Raw genomic sequence first — 23,033 nt, forward strand, 5'->3', positions numbered from 1 at the left:
GTCTCCAGAGAAGGAGACTCCACCACCTCTCCAGGCAGCCTGTTCCAGTGTTCTGCCACCCTCAAAGTGAAGAAGTTCCTTCTCATGTTTATATGGAACTTCTTATGTTGAGGTTTGTGCCCATTACCTCTTGTCCTGTCACTGGGGACCACTGAGAAGAGTCTGGCCCCATCTTCCTGACACCCACCCCTTAGACATTTGTAAGTATTTATAACATCCCCACTCAGCCTCCTCTTCTCCAGGTCAAACAGCCCCAGCTCTCTCAGCCTTTCCTCATCTTAGTGCCCCTACTCTGGACTCTCTCCTGTAGTTCTTCATCCTTCTTGAGCTGGGGGTGCCCCAAACTGGACACACTACTCCAGGTGAGGCCTCATCAGTGCAGAGTAGAGGGGGAAGAGAAACTCTCTCTACCTACACTTAGGTGTTGGTGCCTACTGGCTGAAGCTAAGGTCAAAGACACATCATTTCTGTTCACTGATGCTCTAACACTTAAATTACACAGTGCTGGAGGTGGTGTCTTCTCTTATCTCTTTGCCCTTGGGCAGCAGCCAGGCTGAAGCACATTGCAGCAAGCCTGTTCTGCTCTGTTTGGACAGCAGCAGGATGACACCTCTCATGTGAAGCCCCAGAAAACTGTGATGTTGACAGAGCTCCATCTATTTTAAAAATATAAAAATGTAACTAGGAATTTCTGCTGAGCTAAAGGTTTTGATTGTTATGACCTATAGGACAAGCACAGGTGAGTGTTGCTTCTCCTAAAGTATCCCTGATCCTTTATTCCTAACCCATTGGATGGACAGGGATCCTGAATCTAAAGAGCAAAAGGGACAGAGGCCAAATCTACAGACATCCTTCTCCATCAGCTGGCAAGCTCTTATCATGTGGAGTGAAGCTGGAGGAGTTGAACATCAAAGAATTGCATCATTTCCAGCAGGCACTGAGTGCCAGCTCAACAGGAATTACACTGAGAAGGGACAGTGTGAGTCTGCCCCCCCTTTGCAAGTACCTATTTCTCACCAGTAAGAAATGGTCCCTCAGGTCCCCTCAAACAGCCCACAGATGATGCTGCAGAAGGAAAAGCACAATCAAAACACAGAGCATGATTTTATAGATCATTTTTCCTGCCACCTTCTTCCCCAACCCGGCCTCTTCTGCCCAAGTTTATAAAGCTGAGAGCCTGCTGTGTTTTGCTTCTACCTATTGCTCAGTTACTTCAGACCAGCTTTTCCTCTTTCTGCCTCAGAGACAGAGAATCACAGACTGGTAGGGAATGGAAGGGACCTCTGGAGATTATCTAGTCTAATCTCCCTGCCAGAGCAGGATCATCTAGATCACATTACACAGGAACATGTCCAGGTGAGTTTTGAAAGTCTCCAGAGGAGACTCCACAACCTCTCTGGGCAGCCTGTTCCAGTGCTCTGCCATACTCACAGGAATGAAGTTTTTCCTTATGTTTAAGTGAAACCTCCTCTTTTAATATGTGCCCATTGCCTCTTGTCCTATCACTGGGCACCACTGAAAAGAGCCCAGCCCCATCCTCTTGACCTCCACCCTTCTTATATTGATAAGCATTGTGAGAAGATGCCCTCTCAGTTCTGTTTTCCAGGCTAAACAGTGCCAGGGCTCTCAGCCTCTCCTAACAGAGATGCCCTCAGCATCTTTGTGGCCCTCCATTGGACTCTCTCCAGTAGTTCCCTGTCTCTCTTGAACTGAGGAGCCCAGAACTGGACACAATACTCCAGATGAGGCCTTCCCAGGGCAGAGCAGAGAGGAAAGATAACCTCTCTCGATCTGCTGGCCACACTCATGATGCACCCCAAGATACCCTTGGACTTCCTGGCCCCAAGGACACATTGCTGGCTCATGGTGAACTTGCTGTCCAGCAGCACTCCCAGGTCCTTCTCCACAGAGCTTTTTTCCAGCAGGTCAGCCTCTCACTTGTACTGGTGCAAGGGGTTATTCCTCCTCAGGAGCAGGACTCTATACTTGCCCCTGTTAAACTTCATGAGGTTCCTCTCTGCCCAGCTCTCCAGCCTGTGCAGGTCTGGTTGAATGGCAGCACAGCCTGACAGGGTGTCAGCCGACCCTCCCATTTTTGCAGGAGACAGTGAAGTTGTAGTTTCTCTCCTCTCCTCCTGCTGTCTGTAGGCATTCTGGGAATGACAAGGCTTTCCTTCATCACTGCTCCAGTGTCTGGGGCCACAGCAGCCACAAGGCCCAAAACATAACCCAGATAAAGCCCTGCTCAGCTTTCAGTCCTCAGTTCAAATAAGAGTTTCCTCCAAGTAACAGACCTGAGGAAACCCAGGGCCCTGTATCACATGAACCAGAGCCAGTAGAGATCACCTAAAATGCTACAGTCCTGTCCTCTTCTGGGTCTCTTGTGTCCCTTCCCAAAGAATAATCATCACCAACTCAACCCAGTGGAGGACAAGAACAGCACTGTGGGGGGCAAGGAAGTGGTCATCCTCTAATAAGCTCTGCTCCTTCCAAGGGTATCAAGCAACCTCACAGCTACAGCATCTCTCAAACGAGGCAATGATGAAGTTCAGGAGCAAGGGGGTAGCTGTGGTCTCAGCACAAGAAGAGAGACTATTTTCTTGTCTCATTGAGGATCCCAGCACTGGTTTTTACAGAAGAGAACCAGTGATTACAGCTAAAGTTGGTCTCCCATGTAAAGCTGGCCTGGGCAGCCTGTGCAATGTGCTTCTGACTGCCTCCTCTCTTACCCATAGCATTACCAACACTGGTCTTCAGGCTAAGCAGCTTTGTGTGATCTCTCAACAAAGAAGTCAGTAGTGAAATATGACTGGGAAGAGCTCATATGCTCCACAGCTGCTGTGCTCTTGGGGTCAAGACATTGACAACTTTAAATAGAGCCCCTCTGTGGCATTCTCCTGTCTGTGGGAGGAAAGTCTGATAGAGCACCAAGAGAGACGAATTTTTTAAAGAGGGATTTTTAACTATGCAGTTAAGTTGGTGCAGAAATCCACCAGTGCCTCTTCACACTGGGACTGTGTCTAAAGATGGACTTGTGGCTCTGGAAGTTGGTATCATAAGACAGAGAGTAAGCAAAATTCTCCCTGAACTCTGCAGAACACATCCAAGAACAGGTAAGGACAAATTAACATGATCTCCCACTGCTGCCTCATTCCTCTTGTGTTTTTTAGATGTGACATCACTTGGACAGGCAGATCTCAAAACATTCTGTACAGCTCCAACTGCACCAGCAGCAAAGGAGGTTCAGAGTCAAGAAGTATCTATGAGCACAGACCTAAAGTCAGAAGTAATTCCTGAAACTCATAAATGTCTGAACATTTGTATTTCTGTTCCAGCACAGAAGGCAACCTCCCCTGTCCCTGTCAAGTGGCAGTGGATTTGCTCAGCACATTTCAGAATCTGACAGATTTGTAACTTACATTGCTAGGTCTGACTATAAATGATATGCAACAATAGCAGCAATTCTGAGTCAAGATGAATATGTAAACAGAGTCACAGAATCATAGAATTGTTTTGGTGGGAAGAGACCCTATAAGATCATTGAGTCCAACCATCAACCTAACACCACCATGGCCATTAAACCATGTCCCAAAGTGCAATGTCCTTCTTGGCCACCTGAGCACACTGCTGGTTCACGTTCAGCCAGATGTCAACCAGCAGCCCCAGATCCTTTTCTGCCAGGCAGCTTTCCAGCCACTCTGCCCCCAAGCCCGGGGTGGGTTGTGACCCAAGTGCAGGACCTGGAACTTGGCTTTGTTAAACTTCATACAACTGACCTCAGTCCATTGATCCATCCTGATCAGATCCCTCTTGCCTTCCTACCCTCAAGCAGATCAATACTCCCACCCAATTCAGTGTCATCTGCAAACTTACTGAGGGTGCACTCCATTCCCTCATCCAGATCATTCATAAGGATATTAAAGAGAGCTGGCCCCAGTTCTGAGTTCTGGGGAGTACCACTTGTGACTGGCTGCCAACTGGATTTAACTCTATTCCCCACCACTCTGTGGGCCTGGACATCAGCCAGTTTTTTACCCAGTGAAGTGTTCACTCATCCAAACCATGAGCAGCAAGTGCAGGTTCAATCTTGCTACTCTCCCCCCACTTTTAGCTATTTCTATGGCTTTATCTGCACATTAATGGATAAAAATGAGCAGAGATTTGTTAATAGCTTCCTGAAACATTCACATTAAAGAAAACTCCAAGAGCTCTGAGAAGCCATTTGCTGGGTGCTTGGTGCTGCACTGACCAGTGCAGAGATGCAAAGGCTTGAATGGTTTCATAACAAGTATGTTCTCACTCTATACCAGGACTCCTCATGAGGTCTCAGGCTCCACTATAGCTGTCCTCTTGTCTGCTGAAACTTGGAGACATCTAATATGTGAGAATACTTGTGCCAGAAACCCCCCCAGGCTATTCAGAGCTTCCTCTGTATTGATATTTCCCAGAGTAGCATCCATTACACAGTCACAAAATCAGAATGGTAGGGGTTTGAAGGAACCTCTGAAGATCATCAAGTCCAATCCCCCTGATAAAGCAGGATCACCTAAAGTAAATCACACAGCAACACATCCAGGTGGGTGTGGAATGCCTCCACAGAAGGAGACTCCACAGCCTCTCTGGGCAGCCTGTTCCAGGGCTCTGGCAACCTTCAAAAAGAATAAGTTTTTCCTTCTGTTTACATGGAACCTCCTGTGTTCCTGCTTGCTTCCACTGCCCCTTGTCCTGTCCCTGGACACCACTCAGAGTCTGGCTCCATCCTCCTTTAGATATTTATATCACCCAGCATGGGCAGCATCAATGTTCCTAAATCCCAGTGGTGCTGCAAATGGCATCTTTGCTAATTTTTGCTGTTATCTCCACTTTGCTACAGCAAGGTTACAACCATGCATTAGAAGTTCCCAGGTTCCTAGCAGGTATTTCATAATATAGGAAGGGAAAAAAAAAAAAAAAGAAAAAAGAAAAAAAGCATAATGTGGTGGAGAACAAAAGGCTGTCTAACATATTAGCAATGATCACTCACAATTCCATTAATTTATCTTTCTTTTTTCCTGGTTTTTAAGTTACAATGCAGTGACAAGCAGCCTTCATACTGCATCAGACCCAACCCCCTATCATTTCACTAGCAGTATTATGTGTTATGGCCAGGAAGGCACTTTCAGCCTTCTTTAGCTACCCTAAATATGTCAGCCAATTGTTCCTGCTGGTTCTTATCAGCTGACTTTTATCATGTTCACTGCATTTTGCAGATCTTGCATAGAGCATCATAGAATTGCTTGAGTTGGAAAAGACCCTAAGATCATCAAGTCTAACCATCAATCTAAGGCCACCATGGTCAATAAACCATGTCCCAAAGTGCCCATGGCCACACGTTTCTTGAACACCTCCAGGGATTGGGACTCCACCACCTCCCTGGGCAGCCTGTTCCAATGCCTGACCACTCTTGCAGCAAAGAAATTTTTCCTCATTTCTGACCTAAACCTCCCCTGGCACAACTTTAGGTCATTTCCTCTCATTCTGGTGCTCTGGATAAGAGACCAACCCCCACCTCACTTCAACCTCCTTTTAGGGAGTTGTAGAGAGCAATGAGGTCTCCCCTCAGCCTCCTCTTCTCCAAATTAAACAATCCCAGTTCCCTCAGCTGCTCCTCACCAGGCCTGTTCTCCAGACCCTCCACCAGCTCTGTTGCCGTCTCTGGACATGCTCCAGCACCCAAATGTCCTTCTTGGAGTGAGAGGCCCATAACTGAACTCAGTATTTGAGGTGCAGCCTCACCAGTGCTGAGTATAGGGCACAATCACTTCCCTGCTCCTGCTGACCACACTGTTCCTGATCCAGGCCAGGATGCTGGTGGCCTTCTTAGCCACCTGAGCACACTGCAGGCTCATGTTCAGCTACTGTCAACCAGCACCCCCAGGCCCTTTTCTCCCAGGCAGCTTTCCAATCACTGTGCCCCGAGCCTGGAACTGCATGGATTAAGTGCACATCTTGCACTGAGCAGCCTAACAAGTGTATAGACAGAGCAAATTCAGACACAGACCCTTCCAACTTGGCTGATCTTGCCTATGCAGTCTGTAGATATCTGTGGCATTCAACATGCTGGCTTTATACAGCAAACACCTCCATCTAGGAACCTTGTAACTGGACAAAGTCTCCATGAGGAGCACATCCTGCTACTATTCCATGCTCAACAGGACAACCTCCCAGTGCCTGCTGTCAGAATTTCTGTCTTTCCTGTAAATACAGCAGCCTCATCCAGCTTTGCCTGGCAGGCAAAGCTCTGCTTTGTTTCTTTTCATACAGCTTCTGGTATTATTCATCTTTTGCTGACAAAATGAACAGTCCTTTTTTTGTTAGTTTTCTTGTAGCTCTCCAAGATCCAGAGAAGAGAAGAATCTGGGCAAGGCCTCAGTGTAGGGATGCTCTTTTAACATGCTCCAGTCTAGTGAACATTCTTCTAGAAAGTAAATTCAAGAGGGAATGGGAGATGGAGTTGCCATCTTCCAGAGGGGATTAAAAAGACTGCTTGAACACCTGCCACAGGAGGGTATCACTTGTACATGACAGAGACTTATCCTGCATTTATGGATCCCAATGAAAGATCTTCATCAACATACAAACACAAAAAGCCCTCAGGAGAATGATTATCTCTTGTAGTGAACACTCTGGGACAACCTTCCTCTAAATGTCTGAGAAATGAAGATTAGATGTGACTGAGAACTCTGAGCCTAACAGGATATCATGTTTTTCCAGACAATCTAATAAATTACCTCCCACTGAAAACTGAACTTCTGTGTATCTTCAGAAGACCACAGAAAAACAACTAACTAACTAAAACTGGAAGGAAAAAAAGCCCTCTACAACTATCTGGACAAAACACAGTAGGTAAAAAATATTTCTGAGAGTCAATACTTCGTAACAACTATGCCAGTCACTCAAGGAACGTTGATGGGATGTGTGTGCTGGTTTCTCTGAGCTTTTTATGAGGTATGTAGAAGCAAATTTAATTTCAGGGAGTTATTTCATGATTTGCATTGCTGCAGGCCTGCCCAGTGCTAATGTGGGATTAGATTAGAGGACATTCTCTTGCTACACACTGCTGCTGAGAAACTACACGGAGAAGACTTGCTAGTGACACCTCTATACAACTAAGCAGTAGTTAACAAAACACTATGGGAGAGCAGTTAGAGAACTGATTAAAGATATCCACAACCACAACTTGTGCTCTACACTTGTCCCTGTGCCAAAATGGCTGCAAAACCTTGGTAACAGTGTGTCCTTAGTAGGGGACAACATTACTAGCTATAGGGAGTGCTTCTAAGGTGTTCACAACAGTTGCAAGCACTGTCAGAAAGAGTTTCACAAGAGCATCCACGCTTGGAATCACAGACTTCTCCTGCACAGTTGAGTTTCCTAAGCTGATGCTACACTAGGCAGAAAAAAATACAGACCCAGGGATCTTACCTGTCTCTGAGGACCAGTAGGTTCAGATTCTCGTCTCCTTTGTCGGATAGCTGGTGCTGAATGGAGGGGGGAGTGGGCTGGACTTCCTGTCTGCTGTTCGTGTTTACTGTCAGATACTGTTTGAGAAGGTCCTTCATGTCTGTGGGAACTGTCCTCCTCAGTCACAGGCTGCATACCCCGACTTCGCCCATCGTGTGTCTTCGGTCTGACTGCAGCATCTGCCCCCAAGCGCCTTCTCTCCTCGCCATCTTCGATAGGTCTTAGTTCCTCGGGCTCCTCATCCGTGGTTCCAGAGGTGCTCGGCTCAGCACCTGGGTGGAAGTCCTTCAGCTCTGTCTCCTTATCAATGATAACCCACTCCTTGCTATCAAAGTCCTCCTCCTCTGCGAGCGGCACCGAGCGGAAGGCGTTGCTGAGGGCTTCGTGTTCCACCGACGCGGACACATCCATCCTCCCGCTTGCCTGCCGGTCAGCCTGGCCAGTGTCGATGGACAGCATCTGGGCTGGCTGGGAAGAGCACACAAGCCGTGATGGAGAGCCAGGCAAATCCATTCGAGATCTAAAGACAAAACATGAAGCCATTAAAAATACATCAGGTCTGTGGTTACAGCTAGGAATTGCAAGATCACCCAACACCATCTCATCAACTAAACCATGGCCCTGAGTGCCTCATCCAGTCTTATTTCAAACACTTCCAGGGATGGTGACTCCACCACCTCCCTGGGCAGCCCATTCCAATGACCAATGTCTCTTTCTGTGAAGAATTTCTTCCAACCTCAACCCCCCCTGGCACAGCTTGAGACTGTGTCCTGTTGTTCTGTCACTGGTTTCCTGGGAGAAGGAGCCAGCTCCACCTGGCTACAAACCTCCCTTCAGGTAGTTGCAATAAGGTCTCCCCTGAGCCTCCTCTTCTCCAGGCTAAACACCCCCACCTCCCTCAGCCTCTCCTCACAGGGCTTGTGCTCCAGACCCCTCACCAGCTTTGCTGCCCTGCTCTGGACATGTTCCAGCATCCCAACATCTTTCTTGAATTGAGGAGCCCAGGGGAGAATGACTTCCCTGCTCCTGCTGGCCACACTATTCCTGATCCAGGATGCCATTGGCCTTCTTGCCCACCTGGGTACACCGCACCACACAGCTTGGTGTCACACTGAGGACGCACTCAATCTCCCTGTCTGTATCACTGACGAAGGTATTGAGCAGATATCGAACACTCAAGCCTAAGGACACATCTAAAAGCAGTAGGAGGCCAGAGGTTAGCAAACCTTCGTTCATGCAGATCTCCTTTGCCATCAGCAGTAGAGAGGCGTTCTGACTCGGGGCTGTTCACACGGCGGTATCTTAGGGAGCGCACTTGTGCAGTGGGGGACTCCGGAGGCACACGGACAGGGGAACTGGGGCAGACACCATTTCTCTGCTCCTCTTCCACCATGCACTGAGTCTGTAGGGGGGTAAACAAAGAGAACCTCAAAGTTTGACCAAAGACATTACAATCTCAGAATCATTGAATATTTTCAGTTGGGAAAGGCCTCTAAGATCATCGAGTCCAACTGTCAACCTAACACCACTGTGGCCATTAAACCATGTCCCAAAGTGTCATAGCCACACATTTCTTGAACACCTCCGGGGGGGGGACTCTACCACCTGGGCAGCCTGGCCACTATTGCAGGAAAGGAATTTTACTTCATATCCAACCTAAACCATCACCCCCTGTTCTGTCACAACAGCTCCTGCTATCAAGTCTGTCCCCATCTTTCAAAGCAGCTCCTTTAAGTACTGGAAGGCTGCTGTAAGGTCTCCCCAGAGCCTTCTCTTCTCCAGGCTGAACAAGCCCAACTCTCTCAGCCTGGTCCCAGAGGAGTGAGGTTCCAGCCCTCTGATCGTGTACATATCTTTACTTCTGATAAACTTAATATAACTAAGACTAAGCCATCTTGTAATTCCCAGGGTGGTTCGGGTGTGGATTTTTTGTTTGTTTTTAAAACTTCGGTCCTCTAAACAAAGTCCTCCATGACATATATCCAACCACAACATCTCTAAGAGCTTTCCACAGACCTGAGGTCATGTGGGGAGCTGAACATGCTCAGGGACACCTAGGAGTGCTGAGTGTTGATAATCCACCCGTACATGTTTTCTGTTTTCATGTGGCCTTAGTGAAATTGATTTCTATTTTTTCTTAACTTTCGCAGCAAGCAAGCAAAAGCAGCTAACTAACACAGTTGCCTTCTGCCTTCCATCGTGCTGCTTCGCCCTGGCAGAGAAAATCTCCCCCTCCACTCTGCCCTGGTGAGGTCTCATCTGGAACACTGCATCCAGTTCTGGGCTCTCCACATCAAGAAGGACAAGGAACTGCTTGAAAGGGTACAGAAAAGAGCTACAGAGATAATTAGGGGACTACAACATCTCTTTTATGAAGAAAGGCTGAGGGACTTGGGAGAATTTTCAGGCATTACAGGAAGAGCAGAACAGGTGCTAATGATTTAATCTGTAATCCATTCAGGCCAGGAGATACTTGTTAAGATCCAAGAGCAGTGAATTGAGTGAGGGTGTGAGGGAGATGGAAGAGGCTCCTTCAAAAACACAGAATGGCAACTTTGATCCAGTGGAGGAAGGAGAATCAGAAGGAGGATTAAGAAAGGTCAGTGACAATAAGCAAGGAAATCTTAGCACGTAAATGGGAGGAGTGGGATAGAAGAAGATCTAAACTGTGTGAGCAGAGGATGACCTTAGAGAGGTATTGGGGAGAAAAAAACACAGCAAGATCTACTCATTAACTAAAAACAGAGTAAGACACGGAAACCCAGAGTTACTTCTAGAGCTACAAGACTGGAAGATGAAGTATGGTAAAGCTGTGAACAGAGGAAGAGTATTTTAGACACCAGCTGCCCTTGCAGTTCTGAAAGACAAAAGGGATGCTTGAGATTACAAACAGAGGTGAAGCTGTGCCCCTACATGTGAAATCTGCAGTCTCCTTTTCTTCCTCTGTGTGGTGACTGCATCTTAAATGAAAAATGATTCTCAGAGAACAGTCAGAGTAAAGATCATAAGCTTAGCACAGTGAAAGGACAGGCAAGAGTCAGACTAAAGATAACAACCCTCACAGAAAGGACAGACTTCTTTAGCTCTGGAGAGCACGATGCCCTTGGGCTCTATTTCACAGACTGCTGCATAGTTACAGAGTTTGTCAAGACTGAAGAGCTCACAGGCATCCTGACTAACTCCCTAGGCTCAACAAAGCTAAACTGACAAGAAATAGCATCTCTCTCTCAGCAGGAAAGTCACCTGGTCATGCTGTGGATCCTGTAGCAACCTCTCCTGCCTCTAGTTGCTACTAAGACAGGGCTTGTGAATGATAGCAGTGGGTACTTAAGACATGATGTACAACTAGGATGCAGAAAGGACATTTAGGACTCCCTCGTGCACATCTCAGACTGACTGAAGAGCATCAAGGTGCCTGGTGGTTCAGAGGAACAGCAAAACACAGAGGAGTTGCCAGAATTTCTCTGTAATACTGCTTTTTGTTTGGTATGTTGTGGAAATAGAACTCTCCCACTCTGCTTTGCTGATTTCATCTGTCTCCCAGTGAGAACCTCTAGGAATGCACACAGTTTATCAGTGAGAGATGAAAAAGGGTTCTGAACTTGGTTTACAATTTCTGGTATTGGGGAATGCTGCTGGTGATTTTCCATACAGATAATGTGTTGATTCAAATTATTTGCTTTGATGAATTTTAAGCGCCATGGAATCATTTTGGTTGGAAAAGACCTTTAAAACCCATTCTCTAATTCTGTCAAGGATGGTGCTAAACCATGTCCCTCAGCAACGCATATATACAGCTTTTATATACCTCCAGGGATGGGGATTCAATCATCTCCCTGGGAAGCCTGTTCTAGTCTTTGAGAACCCTTTCAGTGAAGAGGTTTCTTCTAATGCCCAACCTAAACCTTCCTTGGTTCAACTTGAGGCCATTTCCTCTTGTCTTATCACTTGTTACTAGGGAAAAAAGACCAATCCCTACATATCTCTGACCTCCTTTGAGGGAGCTCTAGAGAATGAGGAGGTCTCCCCCTCAGCCTCCTTTTCTCCAGACTAAACAACCCCAGTTCCCTCAGTTGCTCCTTAACAGACCTGTTCTCCAGATCCTTCCCCAGCTTTGTTGCCCTTCTTTGGACACACTCCAGCCCCTCAGTATCTTTCTTGTAGTGAGAATCCCCAAACTGAACCCAGTACTCAAGAAGTAGCCTCACCAGATCCCAGTTAGATGAGATGATTTCTTGTCCATGAATAATTTGTAGTAAGACTAAGGAGAGTGGAGACATCTACAAGGCTGAAAGAAGGAGTCATTTTGTGCCAGTAGAAACCAAAGTGAATTCTGGTCTGATCCAGAAGACTGGTAGATTTAACATGCTAATCCACAAATGTCCATTAAAGACAGGTTTTTGAGGTGACTTCAGTATACCCTGGTAGTATTTTAAGCCTGTTTGATGAAGGTTTCTCTGCTAACAGATTCTGTATCTACCTGATACCATGCCACATGACATTCTGATTTTGATACAACAATTGAGACTGACACAACAAATGCCAATTTCCTTCCAACAGCTAATAAATAAACTCATAGATTCTCTACAGAACCATTGTTCAGTGGAGATGCCTCCAAGGAATTTACAATAAAGGCCTGAGAAACATTTAGGGATTATGAGAAAAAAACAAATTCAGAATACACTAAAGCTAAAAAGCCTGCTATGATCTTGGAATGCAGAACTATGTGAGAATATTAAGTGACTGTTTCTCTCACTCTTCACAGGAGTGAAACCAGCATTAGATGCTTTTTATAAATTGTGCTACCCTTTGAAAGGGAGGTTTAGAAAATGGAAGAGAAAAATTAGGGATGATCCAAGATGTAGAAAAATATGGCTTATGAGGAATCATAGCATCACTGAATGGTTTGGGTTGGAAGAGATCTTTAATGATCATCTAGTTCCAACCCCCCTGCCATGGGCAGAGACACCTTCCACTAGACCAGCTTGCTCAAGGCCCTGTCCAACCTGGCCTTGAACAACTCCAGGAAGGAGGCAAGAAATCTCTGATCAAATTGATTTACTCACGAGGTTAGGACATAATAAAATTTTGGTTTAAAATTTCCAACCCTGGGACATTTCTGATATTTTATCTGGTATGCAAGGTCTAAACTTCTATTGCTTGAAGCATCTAGATGCTAGATAAGGATATGATGATGGTATGGAGGATTCACTCTGGCATTATAGGCTTCCAAAATGTCATCTGCATAAAGACCTAAATTAATCCAAATGGCTTTTACTCTGTGAATTGTTTGTCATTTCCCAATTCCAAAGGGAAAGCCCACAGTGCTTTTTGGGATGCTACATCAGTGGACCTAGCAGTCTATGAATCCAGCAGCCACAGGAGATAAATAAATGTTCTTTACTTTGCTGATGCTGATCCTGAGTTTGTTGCGATTCACATCTGTCTCCTCCCAAACTTCAGCCTCATTGAAAACGGTGTTTGGAGCCTGACCAAGACCTTCTGCTGGCCGTCCTGACAGGATGGGAGGAGCATTCTCTTGGTCACTCAGATGTTCACCCTGTAGGACGTCCTCAGTGTTCTCACGAAGCAAGTCCCCAGGTACCGGAGTGACATTAACCACCCTGTGGATGAGATAAGAAGGAAGGTAAAATTATTGGTACTTAAAGAAGGAGGCCTAACACACTGCCCCACACAAACTCCTTAGCAGCTTTTAGGGTGTTACCAGACTGAAAAAACAGGCAGTCCAGCATTGTCCTAGCTATGACAACCTGAAACAGAATGGGAGGATTCCACCTGACAGTCACAAAGACAAGGGGATGGATAGAATCACAAAGGTTGGAAAAGACCTCTAAGATCATCAGGTCCAACCTTCTGCCCAACACCTCCATGACTACCAGACCACAGAGGCTGCAAACTTCTTCAGAAGTTCCCAGTAAACAATATTTAACTTAGAAGAAACTTCCCCTCTTTGCATGAGCTACTGGAGTATTTGTCTTCTAACATATTAAGCTTTGGCCTTCTATAGTCACAGAACTGTTTCCATTGGAAAAGGCCTTTAAGATCATGAAGTCCACCCATTCTCTAACTCTGCCAAGGCTGGTGCACCACATCTCTGTCACTCTGAGGCATCTCAGGGATGAGGATTCAACCACCTCCCTGAGGAACCTGTTCCAGTCTCTGAGAACCTTTCGGTCAAGAAGTTTCTTCTAATCTCCAACCTAAACCTCCCCTGGTGCAACTTGAGGCCATTTCCTCTCCTCCTATCACTTGTTACTAGACAAAAGAGACCAACATCCACCTTGCTACTAGTATTACTAAGGATTATTATTATCCCTTAATGTGAACCCTTTCAGAGGCCCAAATGAAGACCAGAAACTAAGCCTTACCAACTTTTGTTTGGACCTATCTCTGAGCACCAAGCTCATGTGCACCAGCACATGAAATGCCTTGTAATGGTCAAGGAGCTGTGTTCTAGTCATGACCAGTGCATGCACTCTACATTGTTCAGCTCACTGTCAATCACAAAGTCACTCAAAACCAAGGTAATAACTGCTTTACAGCAGGTACCCCCACAATAGCTCAAGCCATGTATGCAAAATATACAAGCAGAAGCTCCATCAATCCTCCATCAGAGGCCAAAAGCCCCTAGTCCCTTAATGTGACTCAGTCCATACAGTCACCCTCAGCAGAAAATGTATTTTCAGGATAGAAATTGGAATAGGTCTGGCATTGGAACAGGCTGCCCAGGGAGGTGCTGAAGTCACCGTCCCTGGAGGTATGGTCATGGCACTTTGGACATAGTTTAATGGCCATGGTGGTCCTAGGTTGATGGTTGGACTTGATGATCTTAGAGGTCTTTTCTACCCACAATGACTCTATGATTCTGTGATTCCACCACCTTAGATATGAAGTCAAACCAAGTGGTGACTGCCATGCAGCTCCAGCTTCCCAGGATCAGAATCACAGAAAACATCTGGTTGGAGGACACCTCAAAGCTCATCCAGTCCAACCCTCAACCCAGCACTGAAGGGTCAACACTAAACAATGTCCCTTAGCACAAGGTTCACACACTGCTTAAACACCTCCAGGGATGGTGACTCCACCCCTGCCCTGGGCAGACCATTCCAATGTCTGAGAACCCTTTCAGTGAAGAAATATTTCCTCACATCTACTGCAGCTTGAAACCATTTCCTCCAGGCCTGTTGCTTGACACCACAGAGAAGAGGCTGCCCCCTCCTCACTCCAACCTCCCTTCAGGCAGTTGTAGAGAACAATGAGGTCTCCTCTCAGCCTCCTCTTCTCTTCAACCCACCACACCCTCCAACCCTGAAGCCTTTCCAAAATGAACCGGCTAGGGAGTTTGTTACTGAGGAAGCCTGGAGGCTCACTGGCATGCCTGCAGTACTCACCCAAACATGGCTGCTGTTTGCCTGGTGTTTTGCTGTGGTGGAGTAGAGGTGCTAGTGGATAACAAAATGTCTGTCCCAGCCTTCTCCCAGTCAAAGGCTTCATTTTCAGTGATGCCTCTTTCTTTCATGCTGTTCTCGAAAACGGACATGATTAACTGGAATAAATGTACACACACACAAAAAAAGTCAATTTATGTTAAGTAGCTGAAGGTGGCTCTCTCAAAAACATCTCAAGCATGAGCATAAGGACCAAATGTAGCTTAGAATCTCCATCTTCCCTATGAAAGGTTCCAAGAAATAAGAGCAAATGTTATAAAATTGTACCTGTTGTTTCTCAGGCTGGTTTTGGCTTGGTGACTGAAAAGTCTTTGCATCTACACAAGTGCATGCAACATTTTGACACTGACTTGATGAAATCCTGCAATTGGCTTGATACCCTTAGCTCTAAAGCCTTAACTTCAGCTCAGCTTTCCTGTAAACTAGACATATGCAGTTTGCCATTTCCTGCAACCTTCCACCAACCTGCAATAAAATCCTTATTTGCAGCTTTCAACTGAGCCACCTTTTTCCTCTTTTTTTTTCCTGACCTAGAGTCCTAGAATTAGGTGTTCCACTCCTGCAATGGCATTATGTTTGATGAAACGAATTTCTAAAGTTGCACTTCATACTATCTCCCACTATCTCTCCTGGAGAAACTGGTTGCTCCTGGCTTGGATGGAGGAATTTTTTGGGTAAAAAAAAAAATGGCTGGATGGCCAGGCCCAAAGTGTGGTGGGGAATGGAGGTAAATCCAGTTGGTGGCTAGTCACTAGTGATGTGCCACAGGGCTCAGTACTGGGGCCAGCTCACTTTAATATCTTTATCAATGATCTGGATGAGGAGATTGAGTGCACCCTCAGCAAGTTTGCAGATGACATGAAGCTGGGTGGGAGTGTTGAGCTGCTGGAGGGTAGGAAGGCCCTACAGAGAGACCCAGACAGGCTGGATCAATGGACTGGGGCCAAGTCAATGAGATTCAACAAGGCCAAGTGATGGCTTCTGCATTTGGGTCAAAATAATCCATGAAAATTCCAGGCTTGGGGCAGTGTGTCTAGAAAGCTGCCCAGCAGAAAGATGGGGATGTTGGCTGACAGCCAGCTGAACATGAACCAGCAGTGTGCTCAGGTGGCCAAGAAGGCCAGCAGTTTCCTGGCCTGCATCAGGAATAGTGTGGCCAGCAGGACCAGGGAAGTGATCACCCCTCTGTACTCAGCACTGTTGAGGCCACACCTTGAGTCCTGGATTCAGTTTTGGGCCCCTCACTACAAGACAGACACTGAGGTGCTGGAGAAGGTTCAGAGAACAGCAGTGAATCTGGTGAAGGGTCTGGAGAATAGATCTTGTCAGGAGCAGCTGAGGGAACTGGGATTGTTTAGTCTGGAGAGAATGAGGCTGGGGGGAGACCTCATTGCTCTCTACAGCACTCTGAAAAGAAGCTGAAGCCTGACTGAGTATTGGTCTCTCTCCCTAGCGTAACAAGTGACACTCTGAGAACAAATGGCCTTGGGTTGCACTGGGGGTGTTTAGGTTGGATATTAGAAGAAAGTTCTTCACTGAAAGGGTTCTCAAAGACTGGAACAGACTCCCTTCAACCAAGGCAGTTGAATTCCCATTCCTGTGGACATTCAATAGATGCAGAGATGTGATGTTGGAGGACATGGTTTAGTGCCACCCTTGGTAGATTTAGAACATGGCTGGACTCCATGATCCTAAATGTCCTTTCCAACCACACCAATTCTATGGTTACTGACAAACACTTTTTGATGGCTTGGCCTTGGGCCATAGAAGTCAATAGAAACTAGACACTCTCCATGTGCCACCGCGTGTGCCCAAGTCTGATCTTGGCAACCTTAACCACCATGAGAAGTAGGTCCAGGAAGAGCAGACTCCCCATCTCATGGACCCAGCTAAGATCACTGGCTAAGGAAGAGTGAACCTGCAGCAGACCCATGATAGAATAATTCTCTTTTCCCCCAAAGCTGGCGACTATTTGGATGCCCCAGAGCATCAGCTGTAGTCCTGAATGTCAGCAAGGTTGTTTTCATGCATTGAGGAGGATTATGATCTTCCCAGACAGAGCTGGGAGGGTAAAAGACAGTAGTGTGATTACTTGAGGCAAATAAAAAATAATCATGGTGGCTAAAAGGTGCAAAAAGGAAAAAAGAAACAATCAGATAGGAGCAAGGGTTTGATAGGAGAACTGCAAAACCAAGAGACAGAGAGAAGAGAATTAGTGGAACACTGGAACAGGTTGCCCAGGGAGGTAGTTGAGGCACCATCCCTGGAGATACTCAAGGTGAGGTTCAACAGGGCTCTGGGCAACCTGATCTAGTTGAGGATGCCTCTGCTGACTGCAGAGAGGGTTGGACTAGGTGACCTGTGGAGGTCCCTTCCAACCCAGACCATTCTATGATTCACACCAAGACAGAAAAAGCTGTAAGCCAGGCTATAGGGTGCTTGGCAGAAGAGTGGGAGAAAAATATGGCTCTAAGTGTTGAGAGAGGACTGGAGGGATTTTGTTTGCTTGAAGGTTTTTGTGTTTGTTTTTGTTTAAAGCAAATGATACTGAGGAGTAAGGATGATAGGGGTTAGGGGAAGTCATAGTGTCACCAAGATGAAGTATTTGCATTGCACATTGCTGGCTCATGTCTAGCTTTTCACACACCCATATCCCAAAGTGCTTTCTCACAGGGCTGCCCTCTATCCCATCATTCTCCAGCCTCTGTGACAAGGATTGTTCCTATAGAGGTGACAGTCCTTCTCTGGGCTGAGCAAATCCAGCACTGTCTGCTGATAGCAAACAGTGAATGGGTGAAGAAAAAGACAAATCATTAAAGATGAATATTAAAGAAGGAGATAATAATAGGTGAGGCCCATAAGAGTCTGCAAGAAAGCAAAGGTGCTGGTGTGTATGGATGAGCTGTTACAGAATTACAGAATTGTCAGGGTTGGAAGGGACCTCAAGAATCATCCAGTTCCAAACCCCCTGCCATGGGCAGGGACACCTCACACTCAATCAGGTTGCTCAGAGCTGCATCCAGCCTGGCCTTAAAAACCTCCAGGGATGAGGCTTCTACCACCTCCCTGGGCAACCTGTTCCAGTGTCTCACCACCCTCATGGGGAAGAACTTCTTCCTAACATCCAATCTGAATCTACCCATTTCTAGTTTTATTCCATTTTCCCCTAGTCCTGTCACTATCTGACACCCTAAAAAGTTCCTCCCCAGCTTTCTGGTAGGACCCCTTCAGATACCAAAGGCCACAATAAGGTCTCCTCAGAGCATTCTCTTCCCCAGACTCTTCCCCAACTCTCTCAGCCTGTTCTCACAGGAGAGGAGCTCCAGCCCTGTGATCATCCTCATGACCCTTCTCTGGACACATTCCAGCACATCCAGATCCTTCTTGTAATAGGGGTTCCAGAACAGGCTCATTGCAGACTTTGGCAAGCTCTGCTAAAATTCTGTCACATTTGGAACATCTCAACTGTTTTGTGTTTTAATGAAAGCTAGAAGTACTTTGTTGCTTGGGAAGAACTTTGTGGTCTGGAGTAGAAGATTATTTTGAAGAAAGTGGTGGAAGGAGAAGAAAAAACTTGTGAGATGTTGAAGAACTGTACAGTACAACCTTTTTTCTCTTGATTCCAGGAAAGGTATTCCTCAGCCAGACATAAACACCTGCATGGAAATGTTGGAAAATCCAATCAGCCTGATAACAAAAAAAAGGGCTCCTACCTGATAGTCTGGCTTGGTGAAGTAGTCAAGGCTTGCAATATGATCCAGAAAAAGGTGGAACTCTGAAGGCATGTGTTTTAGCAGCATTCGGTGTTCATACTTCTCCTTTATCATGCCAACCTGCTCCTGGGGAAAAAAAACAAAACAAAACAGAAAATGTCTCAGAGCTAAGAATCTCTTCTATTGCTTCCTGTTCATACAGTCTTAGCCTTCTTGGAACACTATCTCATCTTACAATTCCTGGAACATGGCCTCTCAGACCCAGCACTGTGCCTATGCACTTCTCTTTGGTGTCCCTAGCAAAGCAAGGTTGAGCACTGCAGGCAAAGGTCAAAGGGGAATTCTGAGTCAGAAACACTCTTCAGAAGCTGTCTCTTAGCACAGCCTTCTGCACAGGTGACCTATTTCTTTTCAGGGATTTTATTCTCTCCCAAGAAAATATGAGCAGTTAGTTTTATTCTCTTTTACTTTCCACTTGCAATTCCCATCCCATTTGGGTTGTTCGACGTGGCAAAGTGCTATCCTCCCACCTTTCTAAAGGCTCTTTGTCAGAAGGCCAGCTCAGCCTTGCCACTTTGTGTTTTGCTTTGCAAGAAGCCAAATAGGAGCTCAAACGGGATTAACAACACGCATAACAAGCCGGGCAGCTACTCCAAATAAGACAAGCTCCAGGCTGTGCATCAGAACACATAAAAGCAGGAAGATCTGATGAAAAACAGGCTCTGGCTTTCCTTCAGCAAGGAGATGCAGTGGAAGCTGCAGGAGGAACAATGAAAAGCCATAACAGTAAAACTGTAGCACCCTATGTGAAGGACAGACACTAGGTTTCCTACCTTATCTTTGATCTTCCGCCATGGGAGCTGACCGACGGCAAACTCCACCAACATGTAAAAGAGGGACCACAGATCATCATGTCGACCCATCTCCTGGAGAAAAGAGAGATGCAGACTGAGGAGCAAAGTCCCATTCTGCTCAGGTGTGCTCTCCAGGTGAGCTACTTCATTTTAAAACGCAGGAAGAGAAGTCCTGCTTCCCACTGAATGATGAAAGAAAACAGATTAAGGACTAAAGGATGTAAAATAACTTCATGTGCCTGACAATTTCAACCTTATCCCCACGTTTCAATTTCTTACTTGCTAGGCCAGGAGGAGAGGAGGATGTAGAAACGTTCCAGATCTTTCAACTGGCATGGTGCTTGGTGAGAAGTGTTTTGCAAAAGCAAGCCCTTGAGTAAATGCTGTCTTGGGAATAGTTTGAATGATATTTAGCTTAAAAAAATAAAACTAAAAAACACTTTCTTTTTTCCCTTCATCTAGATTATTCCACACTTGATTAATAAATATTCCACATTATAAAGCATCAAGAGAAGTGTTATAGTTCAAAGTTAAGTGCCTTAGCTTAGTGTCCCAACTACAAAGAATAGGAACTTTCTGGAGATATTTAGAGTAAAAGTCAAACAAAATTGGCTATTAGATACAAAAGAAAAATATTGATATGTCTACATAATCCCATTGGTTTGTTAATGAGGATAGAAGTTAGCTGCATAAACATTTCTTTCTCTTTTCTCTTCTCCTCTCTGTGATCTCTGCTTTTGCATTTCTCCCTTATCTCTTTCCTGACCTTCTGCCAGTGGGAAGGGAAGGAGGGTGAGGAGAGGGGAGGTTGCAAGCAGTCCCCTGGACTGTCCAGAGCAATCTGGGAACAATTCAAGAGGGTCCTTGTGTTGTTTCTAAATTGTAAATATATGTGTATATATATTTTGTACATATTAATTGCATTTTATATGTCTAGATTTTTGTAAATACAGCTTCATTCTGCTTTCAAACCAACTGAGCTAGTCTGGTGATTTATTTTGGGGGTAATTCTCCAGTTTGGTTTTTTTTTTGGGGGGGGGAGGGGGGAGGAATTTCAACCCACCACAAGAAGCCACATTTCCTATTCAGTGGGAAGCCATATGAATGACTAAAGATGCAAAATAAAGCATATAATAAAACTACAGTCACCTGAACAACCTCAGTTGTTTTCCTTTTTGTGACTGTATTAGAAAAGAGGTTTTTTTATCTGGATAACAAAGCACACATTTTCCAAAGGTTCTCCTTCACTGAGTGTAGTTTTTACATTAAAATTAAAAAATATTTATTAATGGCATGTAGACTCACAGAATTATTGAGGCTGGAAAAGACCTCTGAGATTATCAAATCCAGCCTATGACCTAACACCACAACAAAATAACCTAGATGAAGGAAAAAACCAAACAAAACCAAACACAAACAAACCCCCAACAAACCAACACCTCAAACTGTGTGCAGAAAGTATTCTTTATTTTTAAGCTAAATATCATTCAAACTGTTCCCAAGACAGCACTGACTTAAGGGTTCTTGCAAAACTCTCATCGGTGAGCACCGCAACAGTTTACAGAGTTGTAACATTTCTACATACTCCTCTCCTCCTGACCTAGCAAGGAAGAAACTGAAACATGGGGATAAGGCTGAAATTGTCAGGCACATGAAGGAAGTAATTTTTGGTGCCCAACAACTAATGTCTAGAGCACGATTCCTCAGAATAGCATGCATTATACAGCAATTTTGGGGTCTAAATATACCTTCAGCTGATGCCAGCTACAGCTGGCACTATTCAGCCATTTCAAAAAAATTATACTTCAGGTTTCTCAGTGTCTCCCAGGAAACAGAATGAATTAATGATGGCATTCAACTGTCCTCCCCACATCACACTTCTCTACATTCTGCAGGCAGGAACTTCTTGCCCTAACAAAAAAAAACAAACAAAAAACCCACACCTCTTTGAAACTTCCTCATGTATCACAGGTCATCCTACAGACTCATCCCAAATAAGACCAGAAACCTGGAGGTAATGCAGGAGGGTTGATAGCTTCCCTCTAGCCAGTACTTAGTGGCAGAACCAGAAGACGTTCAGTTTACAGTCTACAGAAAAAAATTACTGAAATAGGACAAAAATGTGTTTGAAGAATGTGTGATGAAACTTCTGGAAGCATGGAGAATGAAGCTAGACAGGCACCATGGAAATAATGGCTCTTTTCAGGGAAAAATAAATCTAGCTTTGACTAGGTGGCTCTTCCCCTGACACCATGTTAATATTAACCAGCATATTAATATTGACAGCAATGTTAATATTAAAATTCCAGATGGAGAATGGATTTGGGGACCTGGCACTTGGTAATTCACAGTCATGTTCTGCTAGAAACTAGCAGCAAGTAGTCTGGTGCTTAACCTGATTCACAGAATGGTTTGGGTTGGAAGGGACCTTAGAGATCATCTACTCCAAACCCCTGCCATGGGCAGGGACACCTTCCACTAGACCAGGGGCCTCAAGACCTCATTCAGCCTGGCCCTGAACACCTCCAGGAAGGGGGTATTCACAACCTCTGTGAGCAACCCATTCCAGAGTCCCACCATGCTCATACTGAAGGACTTCTTCCCTAAGATCCCTCAGCTTAAAATCATTCCCCCTTGTCCTGTCACTAGACACCCTTATGAAAAGCCTCTCACCAGCCTTCCTGTAGGTTCCTGTAGGTGTTAGAAGGTACCTTAGTGAGTTTTTATTTCCTGCCCTCCCCCCCTTAAAAAGCATCTGGTAATGCAATAATTACAACTACTAAGGCTGCCACCCAGAATGGATCCAATAAATGAAAAATAATTTTGACTTCGCAGTCAAGCTGTTGCCTTGTCCACCTAATGGAATTCACCTGGTGAAGTAACTTCTGTAGGTAACAAACCAGAACATGGGCCTCTTAACTCTTCTGCTGCTGAAAACAGATTTCTGAGGAGAAATAACCTTGAGTCAGTTCCTTTCCACTCAGCAATACTCACTCGGTTTTTGTGTGCGTTCACCGAGGCGTAGCGGACGGTTCCTCGAAACCCAGCAACGTTGCGAGGCTGAAGGGAGACAACAGAAATATCTCAGAGAGAGCAGATTATGAAACCCCTCATGCAAGCTTAACTCCTGAAAAGTTATCATTTACACTATTATTTCATAGGTATCCATGGGATACAGAGCGTTTACTGCCTTCATCTGCTCTAGCAGCCAGATAAAATGCTTCTATTACGGAGAGGGCAAGGTGGTGACAGTGATAGGTTAAAACAGTAATAGACTAGGCATAAAAAGATTAGCCAAGATTAGATCTTCCTTTTTCAACTCCAGGACAAGAAAAAAGCTAGTAAAGAAGTGCAAGACTGTGTCATGGACAAATAAGAGATAAAGCCTGAGGGCAGCCTGGTCAGGACAAGAAGAGGGATCCTCTAACCTGACAGACAGCAGATGCCCATACATGTTTCTGACACTCTTTGTAAACATTGTCTGTAAGAATTAA

General features: G+C 45.4%; 1 protein-coding gene across 1 annotated transcript in view; it reads right to left on the reverse strand.

Moving 5' to 3' along the window:
- Positions 1-23,033, reverse strand: part of TTBK1 (tau tubulin kinase 1) — an 84,169-nt gene that overhangs the window by 23,316 nt on the left and 37,820 nt on the right. Inside the window, exons 6-12 of the mRNA XM_054398354.1 lie at positions 22,534-22,599; positions 19,519-19,611; positions 18,686-18,811; positions 14,916-15,070; positions 12,908-13,127; positions 8,730-8,905; positions 7,465-8,023 (exon numbers count right to left, since the gene is read on the reverse strand). Coding sequence (XP_054254329.1) covers positions 7,465-8,023; positions 8,730-8,905; positions 12,908-13,127; positions 14,916-15,070; positions 18,686-18,811; positions 19,519-19,611; positions 22,534-22,599 — 1,395 coding nt within the window. The remainder of the gene's footprint in view (positions 1-7,464; positions 8,024-8,729; positions 8,906-12,907; positions 13,128-14,915; positions 15,071-18,685; positions 18,812-19,518; positions 19,612-22,533; positions 22,600-23,033) is intronic.

Source organism: Indicator indicator, chromosome 2 (assembly GCF_027791375.1).
Source record: "Indicator indicator isolate 239-I01 chromosome 2, UM_Iind_1.1, whole genome shotgun sequence".
Classification (NCBI taxonomy): domain Eukaryota; kingdom Metazoa; phylum Chordata; class Aves; order Piciformes; family Indicatoridae; genus Indicator; species Indicator indicator.